Here is a 27160-nt window from a genome sequence, read left to right as displayed (position 1 = left end):
ATTAACAGACAAATTAAGTTCAAGCATCTGCTTAAAATGCAGAAAACACTTACAAAGTTGCAGAGCTTTGTTATTCTGAAAGGGTTGAAGTTGACTGGAGCTTCCTCCAAAAACAATTCTACATAATGGAGCAGGAACAAGCCGCAATCAAATGAATTTTCCTGCTGTGGAAGCTGAAATAAATTGGAAAGTTAAAGGTAGCATAACACCATCTTCATGAAATTAAAAAGGAAAAAAAAAGAAATAATAGACGCCTTGAAGATTTTAGTGTATTTGACATTTTGACTCATTAAATATGTAAAAATCTTGTATCTTTTGGAGGCTTACTCTTTTGCATGCATGCACAACAATCAGCTAGAGCATCACATTATAAAATTAAAGTTAGATATTCCAAATCTGCTGATCCCAAAAAAACAGAAAGAAGAATAACAAAAGGGAAAAAATAAGAAAAAGGAGAGAAATGTAAATATATTCTGAAGTTTTTTTTTTTTTTGTTTTTTGGTAGTAGTAGGATCTGAAATAGTTGTTTTGGGTAGCTTTGTAGTCAATTTGGGCCCAAAGGTAATTACATCATTTTATTTTATTTTTTGAAAAAGGTAAAGTAATTTTATTGAAGAATGAAGAAAAGATACAGCAGAAGTCAGACCACTATGGGAATGACTAGACATAACAGAAGTTACAGCCGCCAAAGGGACTGAGTCCTGAGCTCCTGGGCTACATTTACATGATTAAATGCTGGATTAACAGCAACCCAAGACACCAACTTGCTGACTGCACACTGCACAATCTCAACAGGAATTTTCTTTCTACTCCTGAAAACTCTCCTATTTCTCTCGGTCCAAATAGCCCAAAGCACAGCTGCAGGGATGGCCTTCCACACCAGCTTTCCTTTTTTGTTCAAACCCCTGATCTTCCAGAAACATAAGAGATCTTTGATAGAATTAGGCATAACCCAATAGACTCCCACAGCACTAAGAAAGTGAAGCCACACCTGGGTAGTTACTGGGTAGTGTAAACATAGATGCTCTGTAGTTTCAGGCTGCTGACCACACAGACCACAAGAGATGTCTGTCAATTGAACTCCTCTTCTTATAAGATTGACTTTAGAAAGACATTTGTTGAGGGCCATAACCCAAACTAGGAAGTTGACTTTTGAAGGGCTAATTGGATTCCAAACCTGTTTATTTGGAAAGTTCACAGCACCTGAACTATTAAGCTTGAGAGCCATAGACTTAACCGAAAAGCACCCATGGTCATTACAGGGTTGGTTGAGAATGGTATGCGAATTTTGAAATTCAAACTCAAAACTTGCCTTAAAGATGAGAGAGAGAGAGAGGAAGTAATTAATGAGAAGGATTAGCAATAAAAGAAACACTAATGAGAGAGGAAGTAATTAAAGTAATTAATGAGAGAGGGAGAGTAATTAATTAGAAGGATTAGCAATAAAAGAAAGATTAATGAAAGAGGGAGTAATTAATGTAATTAATGAGAGAGAGTAATCAATTAGAATGATTAGCAATAAAAGGAAGGGGAGTTAGTGATTCCTAATGTATTGGCCAATACATTAGAGTATCAGTTCTCATCAGGTTCATATCAGCCAATATAGACTCGAAACGGTCCGACAATGGGCCCATATTGGCCTGATACATACAAAAAGTTCTGTGTATTGGGCCTTTAATCGGAACGATACAGGCCAATATGTAATGAAATTTTGAACCTTGCCTGCGTGATGCTCTCTATTTCCCTAAACTCATGCCAGATCCATGGCACTAACTGTTTATTCTTGGCCCAAGAAATGATCAGTTTTGAATCTCCCTCTACTTCCAAGTGCTGAAAACTTGATTGATTAGCGAGTAACTATGTCATTGCCACATTCCAGTAACATAGTAGTTAACTAAAAAAAATTAACCTCCATGACATCATTTTTTTTTGTTCGCATCAAATAACCAAGCAGCAGTTGAGCTTATGTGAAAAGATCCTTATACTTCTATTGTTCACTTCTAATCATTAATGAAGCTTATCTTAACAACTAAAAGGAAATAATCAACCTAAATAAAATGCACATTTCAAGAGTGTACTAACATGGATAACTGAACTTCAGATAATAGAACATTTCATGCAATCTAAATGGGAAGAAGATAATGATTTCGTCTATTTACTAACATTCTAAGAAGCTCAGACAGTCAACTGAAATACCTCCAATGGAATAAACCGCAAATTAATGAATTTTGATGAAGCATCCTCAAGTGACTCATTTTGCCTTGCTTTCCACTCTTCCCATAAGTAACTGTTCTCTCAAGGTAAAGAATGGACCAGTAATAATTGTCAACACAAGATTATTAGAATGACAGAAATACATTTCCAATAAAAAGGAATTGCCATCCAGAATAATATTCTAGGCTTCTGGCATGAATCTGAAGCATTAGGCTCAGATTAAATGTGCAGATTTTAAGATAAAGTCTAGAATAAGGTGCAATTTCAAAAGCCACCTTCAACCCATTTCTACAATTATGGAACTTAGCAGAACTATCATAAACGCAGTTATACAAGTTTGTGGAATTTATGCAGTCAGATTTTAGAATCCTGATTCTAAAATATGAACTTCTAGAGGGATTTTAGGATGCTACCCAAACAGACCAAAGTTAGAGCAGAAAAGAGTTGAGGCCAATAGCACATTCAGTCTAGTCTTATGACTCTTATCATATATAGAAGTCAATTAAGCAAACTTTGATGGCTGCACCCTAGGCAACATGAGAGAGGAGCTATTCTGGCTGTGTTCTCTGGACCAATTGGTCAAGGGAATGCCATCAATATGGAATTTCAAGCTGTTTTGTATGACTCAGCTGGGATAGCGTTCAACTGCACTAATTGGTCATGGGAGTTGATTCTAAAACAGTAGTGTGTTGGCTGAATGAAGAAGCAAAGAACCATAGAAGTATGAGTATATATATAAGGGAGCTAAGGAGATTGGCAAGAGGCTTAATCATCAATAAATCTTGAGCACAAAGAGCAGAAAATGGATCGGCAGATGCTCTATCTAAAAGTGGGGTTAACAAGTCTGAAATATTTTGGGAACAGTTATAAAATGTAATATCGAATGTAGGGTTCAGGTAGCGAGTCTGACCTGAGAATAGGGCTGCTAGGCAGCTTTGTAATATTATGATTTTTTTCATAATCAATCAAATTTCAGTTTTCCATTAAAAAAGTAAGTCCATTAAGCAAAATAAAATAATTATTAAAATGAGTAAATATAATCCTTTTATATTTTCAGTTAAATACACTATTTATCAAGTATATTTAGTAAAGAACAGCTGGGTTGTAATATCTCATAAGACAAACTTAGCAGCAAGGCTTTATAACATGAAACTAGGTGACCATCCAAAGTTACTTCTTTCTAGTTCAGGAAATAAGCTGAACTTCAAGGGTTTCCAGTTTCAAAATTGCATGTTATCTTACTTATGCTTATGCATAATGAGAAGTTAGGAATTTTAGGACATGAGAAAGAAGCAAGGCATCAGGGAACATCAAAAAGCCCTGGTTTATAACAAAAATATAGAGAAGATGGTCTCACCCACAATAACTAATTTGATAGACTTCACTAACTGCATAAAGCGTTGTATCAATTTAACTAACTTGATGAAACTTGCCGGATGCTACGGGTGCACCCATAGCAATAAGATAGGGAAGCACTTCACAATGTAATGGCTAGCAAAGTTGCTTTCTTTTCTTTACTTTTTTTTTATGGGTGGGGAGTGGAGACTCACTGATATGATTAGGCTTGCCAAACATTTGGCCCAATTTTCCTCTAGAATGCACATGATTTTACATACCAAGCAGTGATTTAAAAGGCACAACTAGGCGCACAGGTGAGGCGCATTTTAGGGTATGTGCCTTGCCTAGGTCCTAGGTGCAGCCCTTTCAAAAGGTGCACGCCTAGTGCGCCTGGTGTGCCTAGCGCCTCAGCCCATGCGTGTGCCTTTTTAAAAATTTTATGCTTTTTTGCTTTTTTTGAACCTAGCGGCTGGGCAGCTTTTTCTTTCTCTTTTTTTGTATTTTTGCGCCTTGCTTCAAAAAGGTGTGTGCCTCAGGCACAGATTGCCCCTTGCGCTTTTAAAACACTGATACTAAGGCATGTAATATAAAACAATGTCCCAGGGCTTTATGCTTCAGACCAGATAGTCAAATATCAACTGGAAACCCTAGGCTCAGTTTGGGAGGAGTGAAAATACAAATATGTTCAGTGCAAAACCTTGTATACGGTATTTCTAAACCTTCTACTGTACATATTTGTATCTGCGGAGCCTAATGAAAAAGGCAACAACAAAATGAAAGATTACCTTTGAACAAGATTTTTGAGGCCTTTATGACTTCCTTTGATAGAATCCATGTGCAGTATGCATGGTACCTTCAGGGACTTGTTAGCATCTTCATCTGAAAAAAGAATAAGTGGGCAAGATGGCATAAACCGTTGGTCCACTAGAAATGTATATTGCAATTTAGCATGAACTTACCTTTGAAATTAACCACTTCACCAGGATGGCAGATGACTATCAAGCTCCAATGAAGACTGTCAATCAAAATGCATAAATAAACCACATTAGTTATAACCTTTGCTAATGGCTCAATGGTTGGGATCAATTCCTTGCAAAAAAAAAAAAAAAGTGCAGCACTAATCACTCACTTGAAGTTTACAGGAATAAAGATGTAATCCTTTTCAAATAGATTGATTTTCCTTGTCCATTTATGAACACGTTGAAAAGCTGCCCTGCCTTCAGAAGCACTAGATGGATCTTTGTCCATATCGGCCAGCTTGCGAAAGAAAAAACTATTAAAAAAATGGAACCTGTTCTTGTCCTCAGGTTGAATTTTATTCTTCAAATATCTGTCAATAATTTAAAACATTATATTAATATGTGTACAATAAATATATCTTTTAAAAATTAAAAATTGAAGCCAAACCCACAAGGGGTGGATAAAAATATAATAATTTGCATACATGATTGCAGGACTTCCTATGGAATTAAAAAAATGAACCACGCAATCAAATTTGTCAATTTCATAAACCAATGCTACAAACAATGTTCGGAAAATAAATATTGTATCTTAAATTGTAGGAGATCTGAAATTCCTTTTTGGACTTGTGTTGGCCAACAGAAATGCTGTAACATTGCACCCTGTGTACTACAGCCCAAATTTGCAAGATTTACAGCCCCACAATGGTTCCATGGTTTGAAAATATATTTGTTCTTTTTTGTTGTAACATTTATTTTTAATAAATTATTAACTATGCCCAAAAATGTAAATGACACTGAATGGAGGAATGGTGGAACAACATTCATGTAGCCAACCCCATATAATTGGCACAAGGCTTAGTGAGTTGAATTGGGTATCAAATATGTCCAAAAATCTAAAAAGCAAAAATTGTGCAACTATTTCTAACCTATAAACAACATATTAATAGTTTTTATCAATAATTTTACTGCTTATAAATTATGAAGAATAGATGGCATAACCAAATTAAACCTCAAACTTCATACTTGATTGAGCCATAATCCCATATGCATGCTTCCTTTAATTCATGAGCTATGAGAAAGATGCTCAGAACACTACAAAATCAAAAGAGTGATAGCACTCCTAATCCCATCATAACTCAAAAAATGAAGAAACAATATCCACCAAAATAAATGAAAAAATCATCATCATCCAAGCCTTATCCCAACTACATGGAGTCAACTACATGAATCCTGTTTCGCCATTCTGTTCTGTTTAATGCCATATTCAATTGTCAAATTATTAGCACTTAAATCATTTTTACTACTTTGAGCCTTTGGTCTACCCCTACCCCTTCTAGCCCCTTCAAATTGCAATAGATCACTTCTTATGGTGCTCTCAAAGGTCTTCTATGCACATGAAAAAACCATCATAGTCTACTTTCCCTCATCTTATCATCTACCAGAGCTACTCCTAGGATCCTTTGAATGACTTCATTTCTGACCCTATCCTTTCTGGTTTTCCACTCATCCATCTCAGCATATTCGTTTCTGCCACACTCACTTTTTGGACATGTTGCTCGACTTGCTTCTTGACTGCCCAATACTCTGCTCCATACAGCATACCTGGTCTTAAAACTGTTTTGTTGAATTTTCCTTTAATCTAAGTGGTAATCGCCTACCACATAAGATTCTAGATGCACCCCTCCATCATCTCTCCCTTGTTATTAATTATAGAAACAAGGTACTGGAAAAGTTCTCATGAAGTTATCTCTTGGTTTCCAATCTTTAAGTGTACCCTGATATGCACTCCTATTATTATTAAACTTACAAATCATATATTCTGTTTTAGTCCTACTTCTTTTAAAAGACTATTGTTTATAAGGTATTTGTGCATAAACTTAATTTTGCATTTAATCCTTCATTTATTTCATAAATATAGTCAGTTGACAAGAAGATAAAGAAGGCAAGATAGTGTTGCAAAGAACATGACAATAAAATTGCAAGCTTGGAAGTTGAATACACAGAGGCACATACATAGAATGAATAATATGGATATTTCCCTTAATTTTAAAGACAGACTTTTTTTGGTGAATCAAAAAAAATTCCAAGTCTGTCTATTTTTTCCTTGACCTAAAAACAAACGCTAAAGACAGTATCAAATTTCAACTAAAATTTGAAGTTCCCATGATTCTTTCAAATTGGTATTTGATTAGAAAATACCAAATCAAGTGAGTCTATGAAACAGGATTGATAGACCTAGATGGGTCGTGGAGGAGAAGGCCCTTAGTTTCTTCACTATCATCTTAAGGAGCAACAAGCTTACAGAAAAAAGACGTACTTTTTTCTCTTGGGTGAGAAGATTAGCAAATGAGCTAGCTCTTTTTTTTTTTTTTATCGGTAGCAATAAAAATTTATAAACAGAATGTACAAAGCAATCTACCCAAGATTATTCTTGCTAAGCCATCTGCCATGCTGTTTGCACATCTAATCACTGAAAGTTGGCATTCAGTTCTGCTGCTAATGATCTGATCTCCTTTTAAGTGGATGTATACTTCCATGTTGCTTTATTGAAAAGTAAAATGAAATTTTACTAAATGTGAAAAGAAAGATACAATCCAATAGGTGACAACATGGCACCAAACTTGCAAAACAAAACAGCTTTGAGCTAAATATCACAAACTTGCAAACTCTTCCCCTTCCCAAAAGAACAACCCCAGGGAGTTGCCCACTATCACTTCCCTTTCCACAAGCTTACTAATTTCCATTTCCCCGTTCCAGCTTAACTCCAGCCCTCCCTACTTCTCACCCCTTCTCTCCTCCTCCTCTGCCCTCTCCCCTCTCTGTTCCTCTTGCCATTGTTCCTTATCCCTTGCCCCTGACTCCTTTCCTTCATTGGCAGCTGATTCACCTCCCTCCAATCTTCTTTTCCCGTTATAAACTTTCTCCAATTTGTCTACCCTCTCCCCCTCTGAAGAGTGCTTTCTCTTTTTTCCGTCAACCCTTCCTCCTTTCCCCATCCTTTTTCCTACCCCCAGCTGACTCTCTCCCTCCACCTTAGAAGTTAAAGCATCGGAGGTTTCAGTGATGCGTACCTCACCATCGACCTAGACTATCTTGTCCGCAGCCAACCCTTTCCCACACAATATCCACTTCTCTGCCTAGCACCACACAAGACTCTCCCTTCAACCTCAACTTATCCAAACCAGGCAGAGCTCCTATTGTCGTCTACAAGGACAAGTCTTGCTTCAACGCTGAGCTCACTTCCTAATTCTAGAACTCAATGATGTCCGCCTGGTCTTGGCGAGCTACCGTCATTGTCTTATTTGTTTCATCTGACTTTCCTCCTCCCCTTCGATCGCCAGTGTTGTCTACTCTCACAATCTTCTTTCCCCCCTCAAACCGAGCTATCACCCAAACCCAGTCGTCAACCTGTTCTTTTAGTTTCCTACCCTTCAACCTATTTCATAAAACTCTTTTTGCTAGCCTTTTCCCGATTATACCCCTTTCCCTCATTCTCAACCAAACCAATTGATGGCCCAGTTTGACTTTGGCTGACCTAGCATAATTAATGTGGGCCCTAGTGAATTCGGTCCTCCCCTTATTTCATCAACTTCTTACTCTTTCCTTCTTTTACTTCACCCAAACCCATGTGAATTCGGTCCTCCACATGTCCCTCCTTCATTCCTATTTGAAATGCCAATCTTTCCCTTCTCACCCCCCACCTCAGCATCTTCTCCTACCTTCGACCAACGATTCACCTTCCCAACTTCATCTCTGATCTCACTCTGCCCTCTCTCCTTCCTTTCCCCCCCCCCCCCCCCTTCCTCACCCCCCTCCTTTCCTTCTGCTCCCATTACCACAACATAGTGGTGTTCCATCTTCTCCCTCCACCAATAACCTCAGCTCATCCTCCCCCCCACAAGCTTTAATTTCATTCTATTTGGGATACTTGAAACATCGCTTACATCAACCAGCAGCCTCACCCTATCCAACCTGTCCCAGGTCCTGTTTTTATCGTCGAATCTCAGAAATCTCCCACACTGCTTTCCTATTTCTTCAAATGTAACTATACTTCCATGTTGCTTGCACTCTATTTCTTAACCAATCCACTACTACCTTCAAGTCCCCTTCCACGATAGTTTTAGATTTTTTCCTATCTTCAGCCCTTGCAAAACTGCCAACAGTTCTGCCTTTTTGAATCTTAAAACCCAACAGACCACGAGTAGCCATAGCATTCCCACTAGCATGCCTGAACACTCCCCCAGTTCCTGAAAGCCCCAGGGTTGCCAAGGCTACAACCATAAGAATTCATCTCAATGTAAGACAGAGCAAGTGGCATCCACAAGCCCCTTGCTCTAAACCCGTAGTAGACAAATTGGCAATGATTTGCCAACTTCCAAGAATTTCAGCATAGGATACAAAGGTAAATGACTGAAGAGATATCACCCAATGCACAACCCTTGCCATAATTGATGCCATCATTGCTTCTGATGGTTGGCATTTATCAAGGAAAATCTTCTTGTTTCTTTCCTCCCAAATTGTCCATAAAACAGCCATTCGTGTGCATCTCCATATGCTTTACCTCTCTTCCATGGAGATGAGAAAAATGAGTTTGTGAAGAGGCTCTCTAAATCTGATGGAGGATTCCACCTACAGCCAAATAGAGACAAGAAATAGTGCCAAATAGTAGAGACAAAAAACAGGAGATTAGAAAGTGTTAGGCAGTCTCACAGCTATCGCTGCAAAAGGAAACACAAAAGAAGAGACAAAGGCTAGCTTGGAATTTTCTTTTGAATGACATCACAAATGTTGATTTTCTTGCATACTACTTCCCAATAGGAGGCCTTTACTTCCGGGTTCAAAGCATCGGTATTGAGTATCATATCAATAAGCTTGGATATGGATACAGGAACAGATACGCTATGGAAATGCATGGATATGGTGGAAAGATATGGATTTGCTTGGATACATTAGGAAAACTCCTATAAATCCGACAAATACATTAATAAAACTATATTTGAGATTGAAATAACCATAAATAAGATATAAATACATTGGAAATGCATATTTTAAGATACATATGAAGAAATACATCAAATCAATATGGTGGCGTACGTAGATATCATACAATTTTATTGATAATGCATCGATTAAGAGTCAAAGACACATTATATAATTTTTTACAAATTACTAGATGCATGAATTTATTATTTATTTAAATTGAACTATCAAATAAGGGATAAATACATGGTGCTTTATGTTATTTAGCGGGCTAGGAGCTTAATTTAGAAACATGTAAGACAGATGTAAGAGTAAGCCCATCAAAAACCATAATATCACCCTTCCCCAAAACAGGAGCAAGAGACCCATCATCTATAGAAACTTTATCCCTAACCCGAACACGGTAAGAATGAAACAAAGTAGAGATACTAGTCATATGATCAGATGTTCCTGAGTCCACGATCTAGGGACTCTCTAAATTACCGGTTACTGAAGCTAAATTGGCATTTATTTTTATGCAAACTACTCTTTTCTACTCTAATAACCTGATAGAATTCTCTGGATCCAATTACCACTAAACAAGACTAAATTAAAGGGACAAAACCAAACAAAGATAGTCACCCAACCACATGTTTTCCCAAAATTTATTTTTATGACCAACATAAAGTTATTTTCCCCCTGAATACCCACCTCCCCACTGGAAAGTCATCTGAAACTGCTCCAGAGAGTAAGGCAGGAGGGAAAGGGGTGAGTGGAAAAGGGATGAAGAGAAAGACAAGGAACAAATCAATCTCATAGCAGTATCACTGAGAAATTTATAACATTACAATCACCAAAAATGAAATAAATGGACGATGTAGGAGAACATAAAAGGTTTCGAGGGAAATCTCAATCATGTTTCAAAATCAAAAGGATCATACTGCAGCAGACAAATAACTCTAGCAGGCTGTAGTTTATAGGAATGCTTTTCTTTTCTTTTTGTTGAAGTATGGATTATGGAAAGTTGAAGCAAACGATAAACATCATCAGAAGAACTAATGGAGCTTCTAAACTATACTTACTTGATATAAAAATCAACGATAGTATCATTGATGAATGTCTCTGGTTGTAACAGTTCAACATCTCTCTTACTAATAGAAACAGCATCAGGATCGCCTTTTGGATAGATAACTTCTTCAAAAGTCTTGTCGAAACTGGAATTTTAGATCTATCAGTATAATATATATGATACAAGAATGTTAATGTTTAACTATGCAATAAGCACATATATGGTTTTCTTCATTTTTAAAGGGAATGCAAGGAAGAGGCGTTAGATTAATAAAGAAAGCACAAAATGATATAAAATCATAAAGGTGATTGTCAAGAAGTCAAGAGTACATGAACATGAATCCATACCCAAGCAGCATAACCATATAGCAACGCAGAAAGACATTCAATTTGTAAAGATTACCAGCTAACATCTCTTCCAATTAGAAAGCCTGAATAGCTTTTTCAAATGGATTGCATAATTAATTAATTCCCTTGCATATATCCTAGCTAGAGGGAGTGGGGAGACAACTCTATGCATTGGAGAACTACCATACAAGAATAGCTTAAGAGTGTATTTCTGGGCTGATATAACATGTTTTTTATTTACATAGCATAGTTAGGGAGTTATTGGGCCTTAGGCTCATTAGTTTATGTTTTAAGTTAAAAGTGTTTTTAAGTTCTCACAAGTAGCGGACTTACTAAGGGCATACTTGTCTTTGTACTCTCTTTTATTTATGACTATGAGTATATAATCTAATGAAAGGGGTGGCCAGACCTAATTCTGAGCTTCTCCCATTCTCTTTTATCTCTCTTCTCTCTCTTTCTCAGTTGAAACATTTTCTTCTCTTTCTTTTCTTCTTTCTTTTACAGTTTTTATACCAAAACAAGTTGTCCAAACTTTTCTACTTGGTACTAGAGCAAGTTTAAAGATTTGTTGAGCTGCTCCATCATGCGGCCCTAGATTGGCCAACTGCGTGATAAGGTAAAGGGCTGATCGAAGACTTCAAGTAAGCTCAATTTTTGTATTTTTTTTTTTGGTGGAATTGCAATCCCTTGTAGCTAGTCTAGGGTTTTACACCAAAATCAAGAAGAACTGGAGAAAAAGGGAGAGTCCCGTTTTAGTAGGGCTCTTCAATTTTGACCTAGGAAATGGTGCTCTGGTTTCTAGGGTTCCTTGAGGATTTCGGAAGGGGGCGGTTCAAGTCCCAGCCTTTTTGGAGGTCTCTGGAGGGAGCGGCAACCTCTTCTTTCTCTTCTCCCGCTCCTATAGAAAAAGGAATCTTTGAAGAGAGGGGCTTCTAGGGTTCCAAGAGGGTGTTTGAGGTTTCTAAAGGAGATAAATACCCTTCTTTTCTCTCAAATTGATTTCCTAATCTATTCTGGGAGTTATGGAGGGTTGTGGATTTGAAAACAAATTTACAGGAGAAATGGGATCTGGGGGAGGAGGTGTTGGAGACCTCTTTAGGGCTGGAACCATCACTACAGTCAAGTTGGATTGCACAAACTACTTAGAATGGTCACAATCTGCAAAGATGGCCATTGGTGCTCATGGAAAATTGGGGTATGTCACCGGTGAGAAAAAGAAACTTGAAACTAATCATTCCCGGTGGGTATAGGAGAACTACATGGTGATGACTTGGCTATGCAAGGTACAGGTGGATAAGGAAGTAGTCATTGTACCTCGTTTGCACATACAAGTAGTTCACATGCCACTACAAATTATGTATCCACTATAAGTAAGGGGGACCTCCCTGGATTATAGACTCAGGAGCCTCAGAACATATGACCAACATTTCCACCATTTTCACTCATTCCACCTCTTCTCTGGTAGAGATATGGATCACATGTTCCCGTTGCTGGGAAAGGGTCTGTTAGGATAACTAATACCATTACCCTACCTTCTATCCTTCATGTTCCTACACTGAGCACTAATCTTTTATCTGTTAGTAGCTTGACAAAGAATTTGAATTGTTCAGTGATTTTTTCCCCTAGTCATTGTGTTTTGTAGGATCTGGAATCAAAGAGGACGGTTAAGAGTGGTTGTGAGGTGAATGGAATCTATCTTCTTGATGCGCTTCCTAGTCATCAGAGTCATCATGTCAGTAGGAGTATTGAGTTAGAGCCATTGGGTCAGATTATGCTTTGGAATAACCGGTTAGGACATTTGTCTTTTGCTTCTTTGCGTTTTTTGTTTCCCAAATTGTTTGAGTTTGTCAGTTTGTCCAATTTGGAGTGTGAGGGCTGTCAACTTGGAAAGCATTGTAGACATTCCTTTAAAGCAAGTAATAAAAGATGTTCTTCTGTTTTTGATAATATTCATACTGATGTGTGGGGACCATACTGTGTTTCCTCTATGGGTGTCTATCGGTATTTTCTTTTGTTTGTGGATGATTATTCTCGATATTCTTGGATATATTTGATGAGATCCCATGATGAGGTACTATCTTTGGTTCAACAATTCCATCAAATGGTACTGACACAATTTGGGGCACGAGTTAAAGTGTTTAGATCAGACAATGCTAGGGAATACTTTGGAAAAAAACCTGGCATCATACCTATTGGAGCATGGAGTCATCCATCAGAGTAGTTGTACATACACTCCATAATAGAATGGTGTAGCAAAAAGGAAGAGCGGACATACTGTGGAAGTAGCAAAAAGCATGATGTTGAGCTCTACAGTTCCAATTCGTTTTTGGGGTGATGCAGTTCTTACAACAGTGTTCTTGATTAACCGGGTGCCTTCTCGTGTTCTTGGATATAGCACTCCGTTCAACCTTCTTTTTCCAGAGGGGGAGACATTCCATATTCCTCTAAGGGTGTTTGGATGTGTATGCTTTGTCCATGTTCTTGGTCCTCGCCGTTCAAAGCTGGATCCTAAGGCGAAGAAGTGTGTCTTCCTTGGGTATGCAGGAAATCAGAAGGGGCATTGTTGTTATGATCCAGTCTTCGGGAGTCGGTATGTTACCATGGACGTCACCTTTTTTGAGTCCACACCTTTTTTCTCAGGGGGTTCTTCTTTTTTTTATCAATAACAGAAACTTTATTAAGAATTATGAAGCTTTAGGTACAAAAAAGGGGGAGATAAAGAATCTTATCTCCCCATCAGAAAATTACAATGAAAGAAGATTAAAAAATAGCCCAAAAAATAGCCTCCCTATTCACCCCTTGCTTGGCCAACCCATCTGCAAAAGAATTAGCAGTCCTTTTCACCCAACTGTATTGTATCTCAATGCCTCTACATAGCCATAAGAATTTTTTCTTTTCATTTGAAAGCTGAACCACTGTAGCCGAAGTAGCAGAAAAGAGGAGAAGAAGAAGAGATGTTGGAATGTCGAACTGTACTAGCCAGTCAACCATGCTATTATTTATATTTGAATATAGTACAAGATACAAGAAATTATTGGAATGCCCCTGATTAGTGATGGGACACCCAGTTAACTTAAAACATACAACAGGCTTAGGCCCATTAACACAGGCCCAGTTACAGGATAACTTAAACTTAAGTATGGACTAATAAGAACTCTTATTAGCCGAACACTCATACAAAGAGACATCATCCTAACATTCTAACACTCCCCTCAAGCTAAGCATGGATATCAATCATGTTTAGCTTGCCAAGTATGTCCCTGAACTTTGTTGTTGCCAGTCCTTTAGTCAATACACCTGCAATTTGCATCTCTGATGGAGTATAAGGCACACAGAGTTCTCCTGAAACAATTCTCTCTCTGACAAAGTGTCGATCAATTTCAATATGTTTTGTCCTGTCATGCTGCACGGGGTTGTTGGCAATGTTGATAGCAGTTTTATTATCACAATACAGCCTGAGAGGACCCTCAGCCTTAATACCAAGCTCATTAAGAAGAGTTCTGAGCCATAAGAGTTCAGCAACCCCGTGTGCCATAGCTCGGTATTCTGATTCTGCACTTGATCTAGCCACAACATTCTGCTTCTTACTGTGCCATGTAACCAGGTTTCCTCCCAAGAATGTATAGTAACCTGAGGTTGATTTTCTGTCCCCAACAGACCCAGCCCAATCAGCATCAGTGTAGGCTTCAATTTCAAGTCTGTTGTTTTTCCTGAATAGAATTCCTTTCCCTGGACAAGTCTTCAAGTATCTGAGAATTCTTTCCACTGCTCTCATATGAGGGATCTTTGGTGAGTGCATGAATTGATTGACAACATGCACTGCATAGGCAATGTCTGGCCAAGTAAGGGATAAGTATATCAGTTTTCCTACCAACTTTTGGTACCTCTCTTTATCACAGTATTCCTCACCCATTGATTCTTGTAGTCCATGGTTCGGTTCTATTGGAGTGTCTGTTGGCTTGCACCCCATCATGCATGTTTCCTCTAGGAGATCTAGCACATATTTTCGCTGACATATGTAGATTCCTTCTCTTGATCTAGCAACTTCAATCCCAAGAAAATATCTCAGATTTCCTAGGTCTTTGATCTCAAATTCTGAAGCTAAGAACTCCTTAAGCCTCTTCATCTCTTCCACATCATTTCCAGTAATCACCATATCATCCACATAAACAATGAGAGCCGTAAGTTTGTTATCCTGTCTCCTTGTAAACAATGTATGATCTGCACTACTCTGAGTGTACCCCACTTTCTTCATGGCCATACAAAGTCTCTCAAACCATGCCCGGGGAGACTGCTTCAAACCATATAATGCTTTCCTTAGTTTACACACCTTCTTTCCAACATCATAGCCAGGTGGAGGTTCCATGAATACCTCTTCATGAAGATCACCATTTAAGAAGGCATTCTTCACATCCAGCTGATGGAGTTCCCAAGAGAAATTTGCTGCTAGTGACAGTAGAACCCTGATTGTGTTGAGCTTTGCTATTGGAGCAAAGGTTTCCTTGTAGTCAATTCCTTCCTTTTGTGTAAATCCCTTTGCCACAAGTCGGGCGTTGTACCTCTCGATTGACCCATCTTCCCTGTGCTTTACTGTGAATACCACTTGCACCCAACAGTGCCCTTCCCCTCTGGCAGGTCCACCAATTCCCACGTTCTTGCTTTCATTTCTTCATTCATGGTTTCTTTCCACCTTAGATCAGATGCCGCCTCTGAGTACCTGGAAGGGACACATACAGAGGAAAGAGTAGACACAAAGGAGTGATAGGCAGGAGATAAGTGTGAGTAAGAAACATAATCAGCTATGGGATGTCGGGTGGTACAAGAACGAACAGGCTTACAGAGAGCAATAGGAAGATCCAAATCCGAAGCGAATGAGTCAGAGTTACCTTGGATTGCAGAGACAGATTGATCTGAGTTCAACTGGTTGCAATCATGAGATTGAGGGCCCTTCTTCCTTCTGTTGTATGTAAGTATCTCTTTCTCTTGCCTACAGGAACCTTCAGGAGCATCTGTTGTATCAGGAGAAGTAACTGGCACAGTGGGAGCCTCACTAGGTTGACCCGGAATGTCACAGCTAGGAGTAGTGGAAGGTGATGAAAGGGGAATAGAAAAGAAGGGAGAATGAGAATCCTCTTCCAACCCATTAGTCTCCCCTTGAAGAGGATTCTGAGAGACTGGAAATAGGGTTGAGACTCAAAAAAGACTACATCTCTGGTGACATTTTTTCTTGGAGACAGAATCATAACACTTATACCCCTTTTGTGTAGGAGAGTACCCCAAAAATATTCCCTTCGTAGCCTTGGGATCCAGCTTGGTTTTCTTTGGATCCTTCACATGTATGAAGCATGTACAGCCAAAAACCCGTGGAGGAAGAGGAAATTCTGGAAGAGTGGGACACAAAACAGAGAAAGGAGTCTCCATACCCAATACCTTAGATGGCATCCGATTTATCAGGTATGATGCAGTGAGTATAGCTTGAGACCAATATTGCTTGGGCACTTGGTGTTGGAAAAGTAGGGCTCGAGCTGTCTCCAATAGGTGCTTGTTCTTGCGCTCAGCAACCCCATTTTGCTGAGGGGTATAAGCACATGATGTTTGGTGTAACATGCTTGCATCTTCCATAAATGAGTTCAGGGATCTTTCAAAGTATTCAGCTGCATTGTCCGACCGGAATTGCTTAATCTTCTTCTCAAATTGTGTTTCAATCATCTTGCAAAAAATCATGGTTATCCGTGGAACTTCATCACGTCCTTTTAACAGATAAATCCAAGTGCACCGAGAATAATGGTCAATAAAACTGATGAAGTAACGGAAGCCATCAATGGAAAAAATGGGTGAAGGTCCCCAAACATCCGAATGAACCAAATCAAAAGGAGCTCGAATTTCATTACTAGAAATTGGATACATTGTTCTACATTGTTTTGACATTTGACACACATCACAAATTAAACTTTGACTTGGAATTCCCTTACATAATTCGGGAAACAACACTGCTAAAGAAGAGAAAGACACATGACCTAGCCTAGCATGCCACAGATGCAACCTAGCTATTGACTCCACACTTTCCGGACTAGTAGTAGCAAAAGTTTGTAGGGTTGAGCTGATGTCTGCATCAAAATAGTAGAGGCCCCCATACTCATGACCACTCCCAACCGTTCTCCTCGTCAATTTGTCCTGGAAAACACAATGAGAGGGAAAAAAAGTTATACTGCAGTTCAAATTTTTTGAAAGCTTTGAAACAGACAACATATTTGAGGTAAGACTAGGAACATGTAGGACTGATTTAAGAGAGAGATCCTTGCTTAGGTCAACCATCCCCTTTCCAGAGATGGTGGAGAGAGACCCATCAGCCACTCTCATCGTATCCTGGCCAGACAACAAATGATATGAAGAGAATAAGGAGGACATATGTGTCATATGGTCAGTGGCTCCGGAATCAATCACCCAAGAGGTAGAATTAATGGAACTAGTTGCACTAAATGCAGAGGATGTACCTGATTTGGCAAGAGAGGTGGAAACTAAAGGATTGTTCTTCAGACGGGCTAATGCCCGGCTGAGAACCTCTACCTCACTAGCTGTGAAGCCCAAAGTACTTGGTCCAGAGGAGTCGGCAGCCTGCCCTGTGGAGGAAGAGAACACTGTCGGAGTACTCTGTGAGTTGTCACTACTGTTGTTGGTGGCAAGATTCCCACTTGTTGAGTGACACTTATGTTGCCTTTTGTCCTTTCTCAAAGCAGCTGGCTTCAGATGAGGATACAAGACCCAACATTTCTCCTTTGTGTGTTTCTCACCATCACAATGGGTACACTTGAGGGACTTCTTGTCTGAATATCTATTTCCCTTAGTGGAGACTAGGGCTGAATGTTCTCCAGATAGTCCAGTTGACTGTGTCTGGGAGTCAACTTGCATCTCCCTTCTCCTGACTTCTTCATTCCTCACCAGGTAATAGACATGGTGAAGCTCCGGTAATTCATCTCTCCCTAGAATTTGTGACTTTATACCCTCATACACTGGGTCTAGGCCAGCCAGAAACTTGAAGGCTCTGCTCTCTTCAATTTGCTTATCATGTCTCTCCTTGTCCCTGGCATTTTCCCAATCTAATATCAAGTGATGGTCAAGTTCTTCCCAAAGACCTTCCAGAGTTGCAAAGTATGTTGCAACTGTCATATCACCTTGCCTTAAGGCAGCAATGTCTTGATTCAATCTGTAGATTCTAGCATTGTTTTTCTTCTGTCCATAGGTCTTAGACACCTTTTCCCAAATCTTGGCTGCTGTAGGAAAGTGATGAACAGTCCTGGCAACCCGAGGAGTCATAGAGGCAAGCAACCAGGACATAACTGTGGCATTTTCCTTGCGCCACACAGCATAATCTGCACAACCAACATCAGGTTCCTTCTTGCTCCCATCTAGGTAGGCTGTGAGGTCATGGGAAGTAATAAACAGCATTGCAGAAACGGACCACTCCCTGAAGTTGTATTCGTCCAGTAGCACACTTGTAATCTGCAGGCTGTGCAGATTAGGGTTTTCCAGATTTGAAGACCTTGTCGCAAGTCTGTTATCCCTAGAAGAAACATCTCCGGATATTGAAGACATCTTGACTGCAGCCTCTGTGTAGATGGCACTGATTTAAGACTAGCTGAAGCAGTTCTGAAAGTTCTGAACCAGTTCTGATGCAGGTTCTGATTAGCCGAAGTGACCTCAGCAGGCCCTGACAGCTCGCAACACAGTTTCAGACTTGCCGAGACTGTCACAGTTCTGAAGCAGTTCAGTTACAGCAACAAATGAGGTGTTCTGGGCTGGTAACTGACCTGTGCTATGCAGACTCCACTTGAACTTCGAGTACTGCAACTGTAAAGAGAGTTCCCCTCCTTACGGCCAACACTAGGACTGCTGAAATCAGTCCTCAACTAGGTCTGTCCTATACAGACCTCTCTTAGCAGCCGAATAGCTGCTAACTACTAGAAACTAGTAGGACATCAGCTTCTGGGTCTTACCTCCCTTGCGCCCTACAACCAAGGGAAACCCTAGGTCGAACCTTGTGTTGTTCTCCTGCAACCCTAAGGTTTCACAGCAGCAACCCAGATAAAAAACAAGAAGAAAGACGGCAAGAGAGAGGAGATGGCGTCGGCAGTAACCAGGAAGGTGCTCAATGCTCTGATACCATGAAAGCTGAACCACTGTAGCCGAAGTAGCAGAAAAGAGGAGAAGAAGAAGAAGAGATGCTGGAATGTCGAACTGTACTAGCCAGTCGACCATGCTATTATTTATATTTGAATATAGTACAAGATACAAGAAATTACTGGAATGCCCCTTATTAGTGATGGGACACCCAGTTAACTTAAAACATAAAACAGGCTTAGGCCCATTAACACAGGCCCAGTTATAGGATAACTTAAACTTAAGTATGGACTAATAAGAACTCTTATCAGCCGAACACTCATACAAAGAGACATCATTCTAACATTCTAACATCATTATTGTAACTCAACAAGCCACTGTCCTCTTTCTTCAACCAGCTAATCACCACTTTTGAATCACCTTCCAAAATCAGCCGACTGATATTTAGTTCCCTTGCTCTTTGAACCCCTTCCAAAGCTGCAAGGATCTCAGCCCTAATAGAGTCTCCTTCTCCAATCCCAGAGGGCCCTGGATTCCTTATGCTACTGCCATCAAAATTCGCTTTTATAAATCCGGAGGGAGGAGGCGACCACAAGGGAAAGAGTCCTCTTACACAGAGTAGAGGTTGCTATCTCTTTCCGGTTTCTTAACAAATCAGCAATAGGAAAGTCTGAGAACAGTTCCATAGTTTTTAGCCAGTGGGAAGCCCTTAAAAGTATTAGGTCTAGTAGTTCTTCCAGGGATCTTTCCTTTTCTGAAAATATTCAAGAGTTTCTTTCCTCCCATAGTGACCAACACACGGCTGCCCTAATACTCCTCCACATCATCTTCCCTCACTTCTTAGGCCATCTGAAAAACGAAGGGGAGAACAAACCTTGGACACTCTCAGGAGGGTTCCAAGTACACCCAAAGCGAGAAAGTACCCACTCCCAAACAGTTTTAGTAACCTTACAAGAGACCAAAAGGTGGTAACCAGATTCCCCATCATCTTTACAGAGAGAGCATCTATTAGGAAGTAAACAAGAATTGGGTCTCTTTTTCTGAAGTAGATCATTTGTATTTATTCTTTCCAGGAAAATTTCCCAACAAAAAAACCCAACCCGAGGAGGAATGGGCTTGCTCCAAAATTCCTTAATCGGAAAGGACACACCAGAAGGGACAGATGACTGAGTTAAGGTTTCAAAAAAACGAAGGACAAGAGAAGGTTCCTGAAGTAGAAGGGATCCAAATTCTGGTGTCTTCCCTATTAGGATCAAGGAAGATATTCTCAAGGATGGCTAATAAAGGTAAGAGGCTGTCTAAGTTTGTATCCCTAATTGCCCTTTGCAGGCCGAGGTTCCACCCAAAACCAGAAGTGAAGTCTGAAGGAACTAAAAAAGAAGAGATAGGTTCATTTTTCAAATCTGATAGAGCATACAAGGAAGGAAATTGGTCCTTCAGAGGTGAAACCCCAACCCAAAGATGTTCCCAAAATTTTATTCGATTGCCAGAGTTAACATCGTACTTGATCCAAGGGGAGAAAACTGGAAGCAGATCATGGATGGATTTCCACGGAGAAGCAGTTGTAGCCCTTGCCACAATTCCAGAATCCCAGTCGTTGTCTTCCAGCCCATGTATGCTAGCCACGATCTTTGTCCACAAATTTTCCTTTTCCACTGTGAACATCCACAACCATTTTCCCAACAACGCCATCCCAAGACCTAGTTTTTTACATCTAATTACCACCTCCCATCTCACCCTATGATCTCTCTTCTCCTCTCCTGGCTCCCACAGAAAATTCCTCATTAATTTTTCCAATAAGTTGGAGACCTTGGTGGGGATCTTAAACACTGACAAATAATACGCAGGTAAGTTAGCTAGGGTGGACCTAATCAAAGTGACTCTCCCTCCTAAGGAAAGATAATTTCTCTTCCAGGACGCAAGCCTCTTCTCAAATCTCTCCACTACCAGAGTCCAAAAGCTTTCATTCTTAGGGTTATCTCCTAAAGGGAGGCCCAAGTACGTCAAAGGCCATTCTGAGATTGCACAACCTAACACACCTGCATAATTCCTTAACTCCCTCTCCTCCACATTCACCCCCACCACACAACTCTTATCAAAGTTCACCTTGAGGTTAGACATCTGCTCAAAAAGTTGTATTGCTAATTTTAAATTCCGGATCTAGCTTATATTCCCACCCTCACAAAACAAAATTGTGTCATCTGCAAATTGGAGATGTGTCAGTGGTACCTCCTCCCTGCCAACTCTCCACCCTTTTATCAGATTCCTCGAGTTTGCTCTATGGATCAATCTCCCAAGTACATCATCCATCAGGGTAAAAAGAAAGGGGGAGAGTGGGTCTCCTTGTCTTATACCTCTCAAAGCAGGAAAAAAGTCAACCACCGCTCCATTTACCAATATAGAATAGTGACAAGTCCTAATACAGCCCCATATCCATTTACACCACCTATCTCCAAAGCCATAGCTTCTCAACACCTCCACTAAAAAAGACCAATCCACTAAGTCATAAGCCTTCTCCAAGTCCAATTTGCATACCACTCCCTTCTTCTTAGATTTCCTGAAGCTCTCCAGACTCTCATTTGCAATGAGGATTTGATCAGTGATCTGTCTTCCCTCTACATAAGCTCCTTGGTTGGGTACAATAATAGAGGGGAGGACCTTCTTATCCTAAGGGACAACACTTTTGCAATTATTTTTTACAAGCTATTCACCAAACTAATAGGTTTGAAATCCTTAGGTTGTGATGCCTCTTTCTTCTTTGGGACCAAAGCAATGAAAGTTGAGTTCAAGCCCGAATTAATTATTCCCCTACTGTGAAACTCCTCGAAGATTGACCTAAGATCCTTCTCCACTATATCCCAACAATCCTGATAGAAAGCCATTGTGAAGCCATCTGGGCCTGGAGCTTTTGTCCTATCCATTGAGAATACTGTTGCCTTTATCTCTTCCAGATCAAACCTCTTTTCCAACCATTCTCTGTTTTTTGCACTTAGTCTGTCACTCCAAACCCTCCAACCACACCCTCTCATTCAAAGGCCTTCTGAATATAGATTTGAAATGAGTTACTAAGGCTTCTGCTATTTTTATCAGGTTCAACAAGATTGCTCCTTCTACTTCCAATTTTGATATGAGATTCTTTTTTCTCCTCCCATTTGCCATTGAATGGAAAAATCTAGTGTTTCTATCTCCCTCCTTTAGCCACTTACACCTAGATTTTTGCCTCCAACTTATTTCCTCCTTAATCAAAATATCCTCCATCTGCCTTCTCAACTCCCATCTCATTTTCCTGTCTTCCTCTCCAAAGGATCCCCTCCCTTCCTTCATATCCAAATCCTCAATCTGCTCTAGCAGGACTTGTTTCCTTTCCTCTAATCTCCCAAACTCCAACCTATTCCACTCCTTTAATTGTGATTTTAGAAATTGAAGTTTCTTGTGGAACCTCATTCCCTCCCACTCTACTACCATATTAGATTGCTCCCACCACTCCCTGATCTTCTCACTGAATCCCGGATAGGTTAACCACATATTTTCAAACCTGAATGGAGTGGGTCCATCACCTCTCAATTCCTCCTTACACATCACTATAGGCCAATGGTCTGAAGTAATTCTTGGGAGTGCCCTAGATACTAGATTACCCCAACGTTCCTCCCAGTCTGTTGAGAACAAGAATCTGTCTAGCTTAGAGCATATTGGCCTCAACTGAAGGTTGGACTGAGTGAAGTTATTATTTAGGAGTGGAATTTCTTTAAGCTCAAAACTATCCACAAATTGGTTGAACTTTCTCATACTAGTTGTCACTCTCTGTCTGGGGTTGTTGGTTTCCTTTGTAAACCGCACTACATTAAAATCCCCTCCCACACACTACAGTCCCTCCCAAAGGCCCCTAACATCACTCAATTCCTCCCACAATTTCTTCCTCTACCTGTAGTCATTGGGGCCATAAACGTTTGTTAGTACCCATTCATACCCGTCTTCCACCTATCTGAACTTCAGGGAAACAGAGTAATCACCTATTAGCTCCTCCAAGCCGATTAGTATATCTTCTTTCCACAGTATTACAATCCCGCCTGAGGATCCCCAAGATGAAGCGGCCACCCACTTGATTCCCCTATTTCTCCACACACTCCTTGCCCATCTGCAATCAAAATCCATTCTTTTAAACTCCTGGATCATTACCACATCCGGGTTAAACTTCTTAATCACCTCTTTAATTGTTGCTCTCTTCCTAACACAGCCCAAGTCTCAGGGGGTTCTTCTCAGGGGGAGTGTTTCGGAGAAGGAAGTGAGCAATCTATACCACTTCCTGTTCCAGCACCTTTGTCTACTCTAGTGTCTGACCTACCTATCTCACCCACTTTGCCACCTCCATTGTGTCTTGTCTCTCAGTGTTTTACACTACAGCGCGTACAACAACACATGGAGGTTGATTCCACAACAGAGGAACCCACGTCACCTCCTATCGGCTCATTGGAGATTCCAGGTTCGACTGACACAGACCCAAGTATGCCTCTTGTTTCCCCTAATGGTTTAGTTCCTATTGATACTACTACCCCTGCTCCTAACACCATTGCAGATGACCTTGATCTCCCTATTGCCCTCAGAAAAGGGAAGAGAAAGTGTATTGCTTATTGCATCTCACACCATCTTTCCTACAGTGGATTATCCCCTTCCTACTAGGCCTTCCTTTCCTCCCTTGACTCTGTGTCTATACCCAGGAGTGTTAATGAGGCTCTCTCCAAACTTGACTGGAAGACAACTATGTAGGAGGAAATGAAAGCATTGATTAAAAATCAGACATGGGAGATTGTGGATTTGCCTAATGGCAAGGAGACAGTTGGATGCAAATGAGTTTATACAGTGAAGTACAAGGCAGATGGGAGTATAGAAAGGTACAAGGCGAGGCTGGTTGCAAAAGGGTATACTTAGACTTATGGCATAGATTACTTGGAAACTTTTGCACCAATGGCAAAGATGAGTTCAGTTTGAATTCTTTTATCACTAACAGCTACATACTCTTGGCCACTCTTCCAACTTGATGTGAAAACTGTCTTTCTCAATGGGGACTTACAGGAGGAGGTGTATATGGACCTTCTAGCTGGCTTCTACAATAATGTGGAAAAAGGAAAGGTATGCAAGTTGAAGAAGCCTTTATATGGTTTAAAGCAATCACCCAGAGCTTGGTTTGACAGGTTTATAAGTGCATTGGTTGTATTTGACTATACTCAAACTCAATCTGATCATACTCTTTTTGTGAAGAAGAGGGGTAACTGGTGTCAGTTTTGATAATGTATGTGGATGACATTGTAGTCATAGGAAATGATTTGAGTGAGATTAATACCCTGAAGAAGAATCTGCACAAAGAGTTTGAGATTAAGGATCTTGGGGAGCTGAAGTACTTTCTAGGCATTGAAGTGGCAAGGTCTAAGCATGGGATCTTCATCTCACAAAGGAAATATTTTCTAAATCTACTACAAGAGATAGGAAAACTTAGGGCAAGGGCAGCTAATACACCTATTGATCAGAACCACAGGATAAATGCTTCAGAGGGTGAACTAGTAAAGGATGTTGGAAGATATCAGAGGTTAGTGGGGCGGTTGTTATACTTATGTATGACACGACCAGACATCTCTTATGCTGTGAGTGTGGTGAGTCAATACATGCATGCCCCATGAGTTCAGGATTGGGAGGCTACTGACAGGATACTTTCCTATTTGAAGGGACACCCAGGTAGAGGCATATTGTTTGTTGACCATGGACAGTTGAAGTTAGAAGCTTACATAAATGTTGATTGGGTAGGGTGTCTACATGACAGGAGATCTACATCAGGAGTTTGTACTCTTGTTGGAGGTAACTTAGCTTCATAAAAGAGTAAGAAACAGAAGGTTGTGGCAAGGTCAAGTGCAAAAGTTGAATACAAAGCCATGGCACATGGTGTTTTAAAGCTCCTCTGGATCCGTTCCTTGTTAGGGGAGATTGGAGTTGAGGCCGAAGAACCTATGATGTTATATTGTGACAATCAGGCAGCAATTAACATTGTCCACAACCCAGTTCAGCATGATAGGATGAAGCATATAAAAGTGGATAAACACTTTATAAGGGAAAGGGTGACATTCGGAAAAGTTTGCTTGCCATATGTTGCATCTGGCTTGCAGCTTGCTGATGTTCTTACAAAAGGAGTTGCAAGAAACAAGCTGGAGCATGATCTACACAAGTTGGGAATGTGTGACATTTATTCCCAACTTGAGGAGGAGTGTTGAGTTTTGGGCTGATATAACATGCTTTTTATTTTCATAGCATAGTTAGGGAGTTATTAAGCCTTAGGCCCATTAGTTTATGTTTTAAGTTAAGTGTGTTTTTAAGTTCTCACAAGTAGCCAACTCACTAAGGGCATACTTGTCTTTGTATTCTCTTTTATTTATGAGTATATAATCTAATGAAAGGGGTGGCCAGACCTAATTTTGAGCTTCTCCCATTCTCCTCTATCTCTCTTCTCTCTCTTTCTTAGCTGAAACCTTTTCTTCTTTCTTTTACAGTTTTTATATCAAAACAGGTTATCCAAACTTTTCTACTCTTACAATGGTGGCAAATGCCCAAACAATGTGTCTGAGAGCTTCTCCACCTCACCTTCAAACTCTTAGATGATGTTAGCTTCACCATGATGAGATTCCAATGGCATGCTGAGTTCTTCCAACTATAGGCACTAAGGTCTTCACTTTGACAACAAGAAGGTAGAGGTTGAGATGGTCCCTATTCAATTGTGGGGGTGCACATGGTTCGAATAACCGAACCGTGGGCATATTTTTGAAACCAAACTGGTCCCTTCAGTTTCTACATTGTTCCAAACTGAAACCGAACCAAATCAATCAGTTATTATAATTATAATAAATGTAATGCATAACATTGTCAACATCATCATCATCCATGCCTTACATTGTTTTCAAGGTGTCTAGGCGACACTGGGGCACCTAGTCGCCTAGGCGATAAAAAATTTATAATATAAAAAGCTGACTTTTGGCTAGTTTCCTAGTTTTATATACCATTCAGCATGTATTTTAATTGAAAAAGAAAATTAAATTTCCTCTAAAAATATGGCAAATCTTCACATCTAAAAGATAAAAATCTTTTTACATATATTAATTTCATTATTTTCAAAAATAGTACTACTATAATAAGTATTTAATAGAGAAAATTCATATTAATTAGCAGCTAAAGAAGGTTATTAACTTTATATGATAAATATTCGAGATGGAAAGTAAAATAGAAAAAAAAACAAGGGTGGAGTTTCTGTTTTATTTAATTAGAGAGAGAGAGAGAATAGAAAAAAAGAACTTTATTATTCTATTCTTTCTTTCTTTCTTTTTCTCTCCTCAAAACCCTTTGATCTTTTAAATTTCAATAGTAAAACATTAAAACAAAACTGATATATATAGCATAAAAGGCGCCCCTGTCATTTTTGTTGCCTAGGTAGGCGCCTAGTTGCTAAAAGACAAGGCATTTGGGCAAGGCACCCAGCCAAGGGCGCCTTGACAACTATGATGCCTTTTCCCAACTATAATGCATATATATATACACACACCAATCGATTCAGTTAACTGTCAGTTTTTCACATTGGTTAACCGTAACTGAACCAATACCTTCAGTTTTTCAAAAATACCGAACCGATTGATTTGGTTAACTGGATTTTTCAATTCAATTTTTCAGATTTTCAGTTTTTTATGAGCACCCTTACTCAATGAAGGGATTTAAGGTTTAGCCTTAGTATCTTGATGTTCAATTTGGCTTTAAATGGAACAGATTAGCAAAACTGACTCATGTAGCTGACCCCATACAGTTGGGATAAGGCATGGATGATGATGATAATGATCTCAATGTTCAATCCTTGAAGTTCAAGAGAATGGAACTTTCAATTGGCAAAAACAGAGAATCAAACTTTAGAAACATAATAGCCATTTAGCAAACCCATAACAATTAATATATAAAATATTTATATATCAAGATTTCAGTCCTCCCAGCCTTCAATTCCACCCATATTACCTCCTTAACTCGCTAACAAAGCAACTTACTTGCTAAAGGCTAGGTATATGGCTCACCCCTTTTTTTGATAAATAGGCATATGGCTCACCTTGGCCAACAGCCTTCCAAATTTTGATACT

General features: G+C 39.7%; 1 protein-coding gene across 3 annotated transcripts in view; it reads right to left on the bottom strand.

Moving 5' to 3' along the window:
* LOC104595488 (putative ubiquitin-like-specific protease 2B) overlaps nt 1-27160 on the bottom strand; it is a 46499-nt gene that overhangs the window by 3854 nt on the left and 15485 nt on the right. For all 3 annotated transcript variants that reach the window (XM_010256226.3, XM_010256227.3, XM_088887700.1), the window contains 6 exons: nt 10556-10687; nt 4682-4882; nt 4512-4567; nt 4338-4431; nt 2197-2287; nt 54-173 (listed from right to left, as the gene is read on the bottom strand). In XM_010256226.3, coding sequence (XP_010254528.1) covers nt 54-173; nt 2197-2287; nt 4338-4431; nt 4512-4567; nt 4682-4882; nt 10556-10687 — 694 coding nt within the window. The remainder of the gene's footprint in view (nt 1-53; nt 174-2196; nt 2288-4337; nt 4432-4511; nt 4568-4681; nt 4883-10555; nt 10688-27160) is intronic.

Source organism: Nelumbo nucifera, chromosome 5, assembly GCF_055504915.1.
Source record: "Nelumbo nucifera cultivar China Antique chromosome 5, China Antique-T2T, whole genome shotgun sequence".
Lineage (NCBI taxonomy): Eukaryota > Viridiplantae > Streptophyta > Magnoliopsida > Proteales > Nelumbonaceae > Nelumbo > Nelumbo nucifera.
Note: the sequence above shows the minus strand (reverse complement) of the source record. Positions and strands in the feature narration are given on the sequence as shown.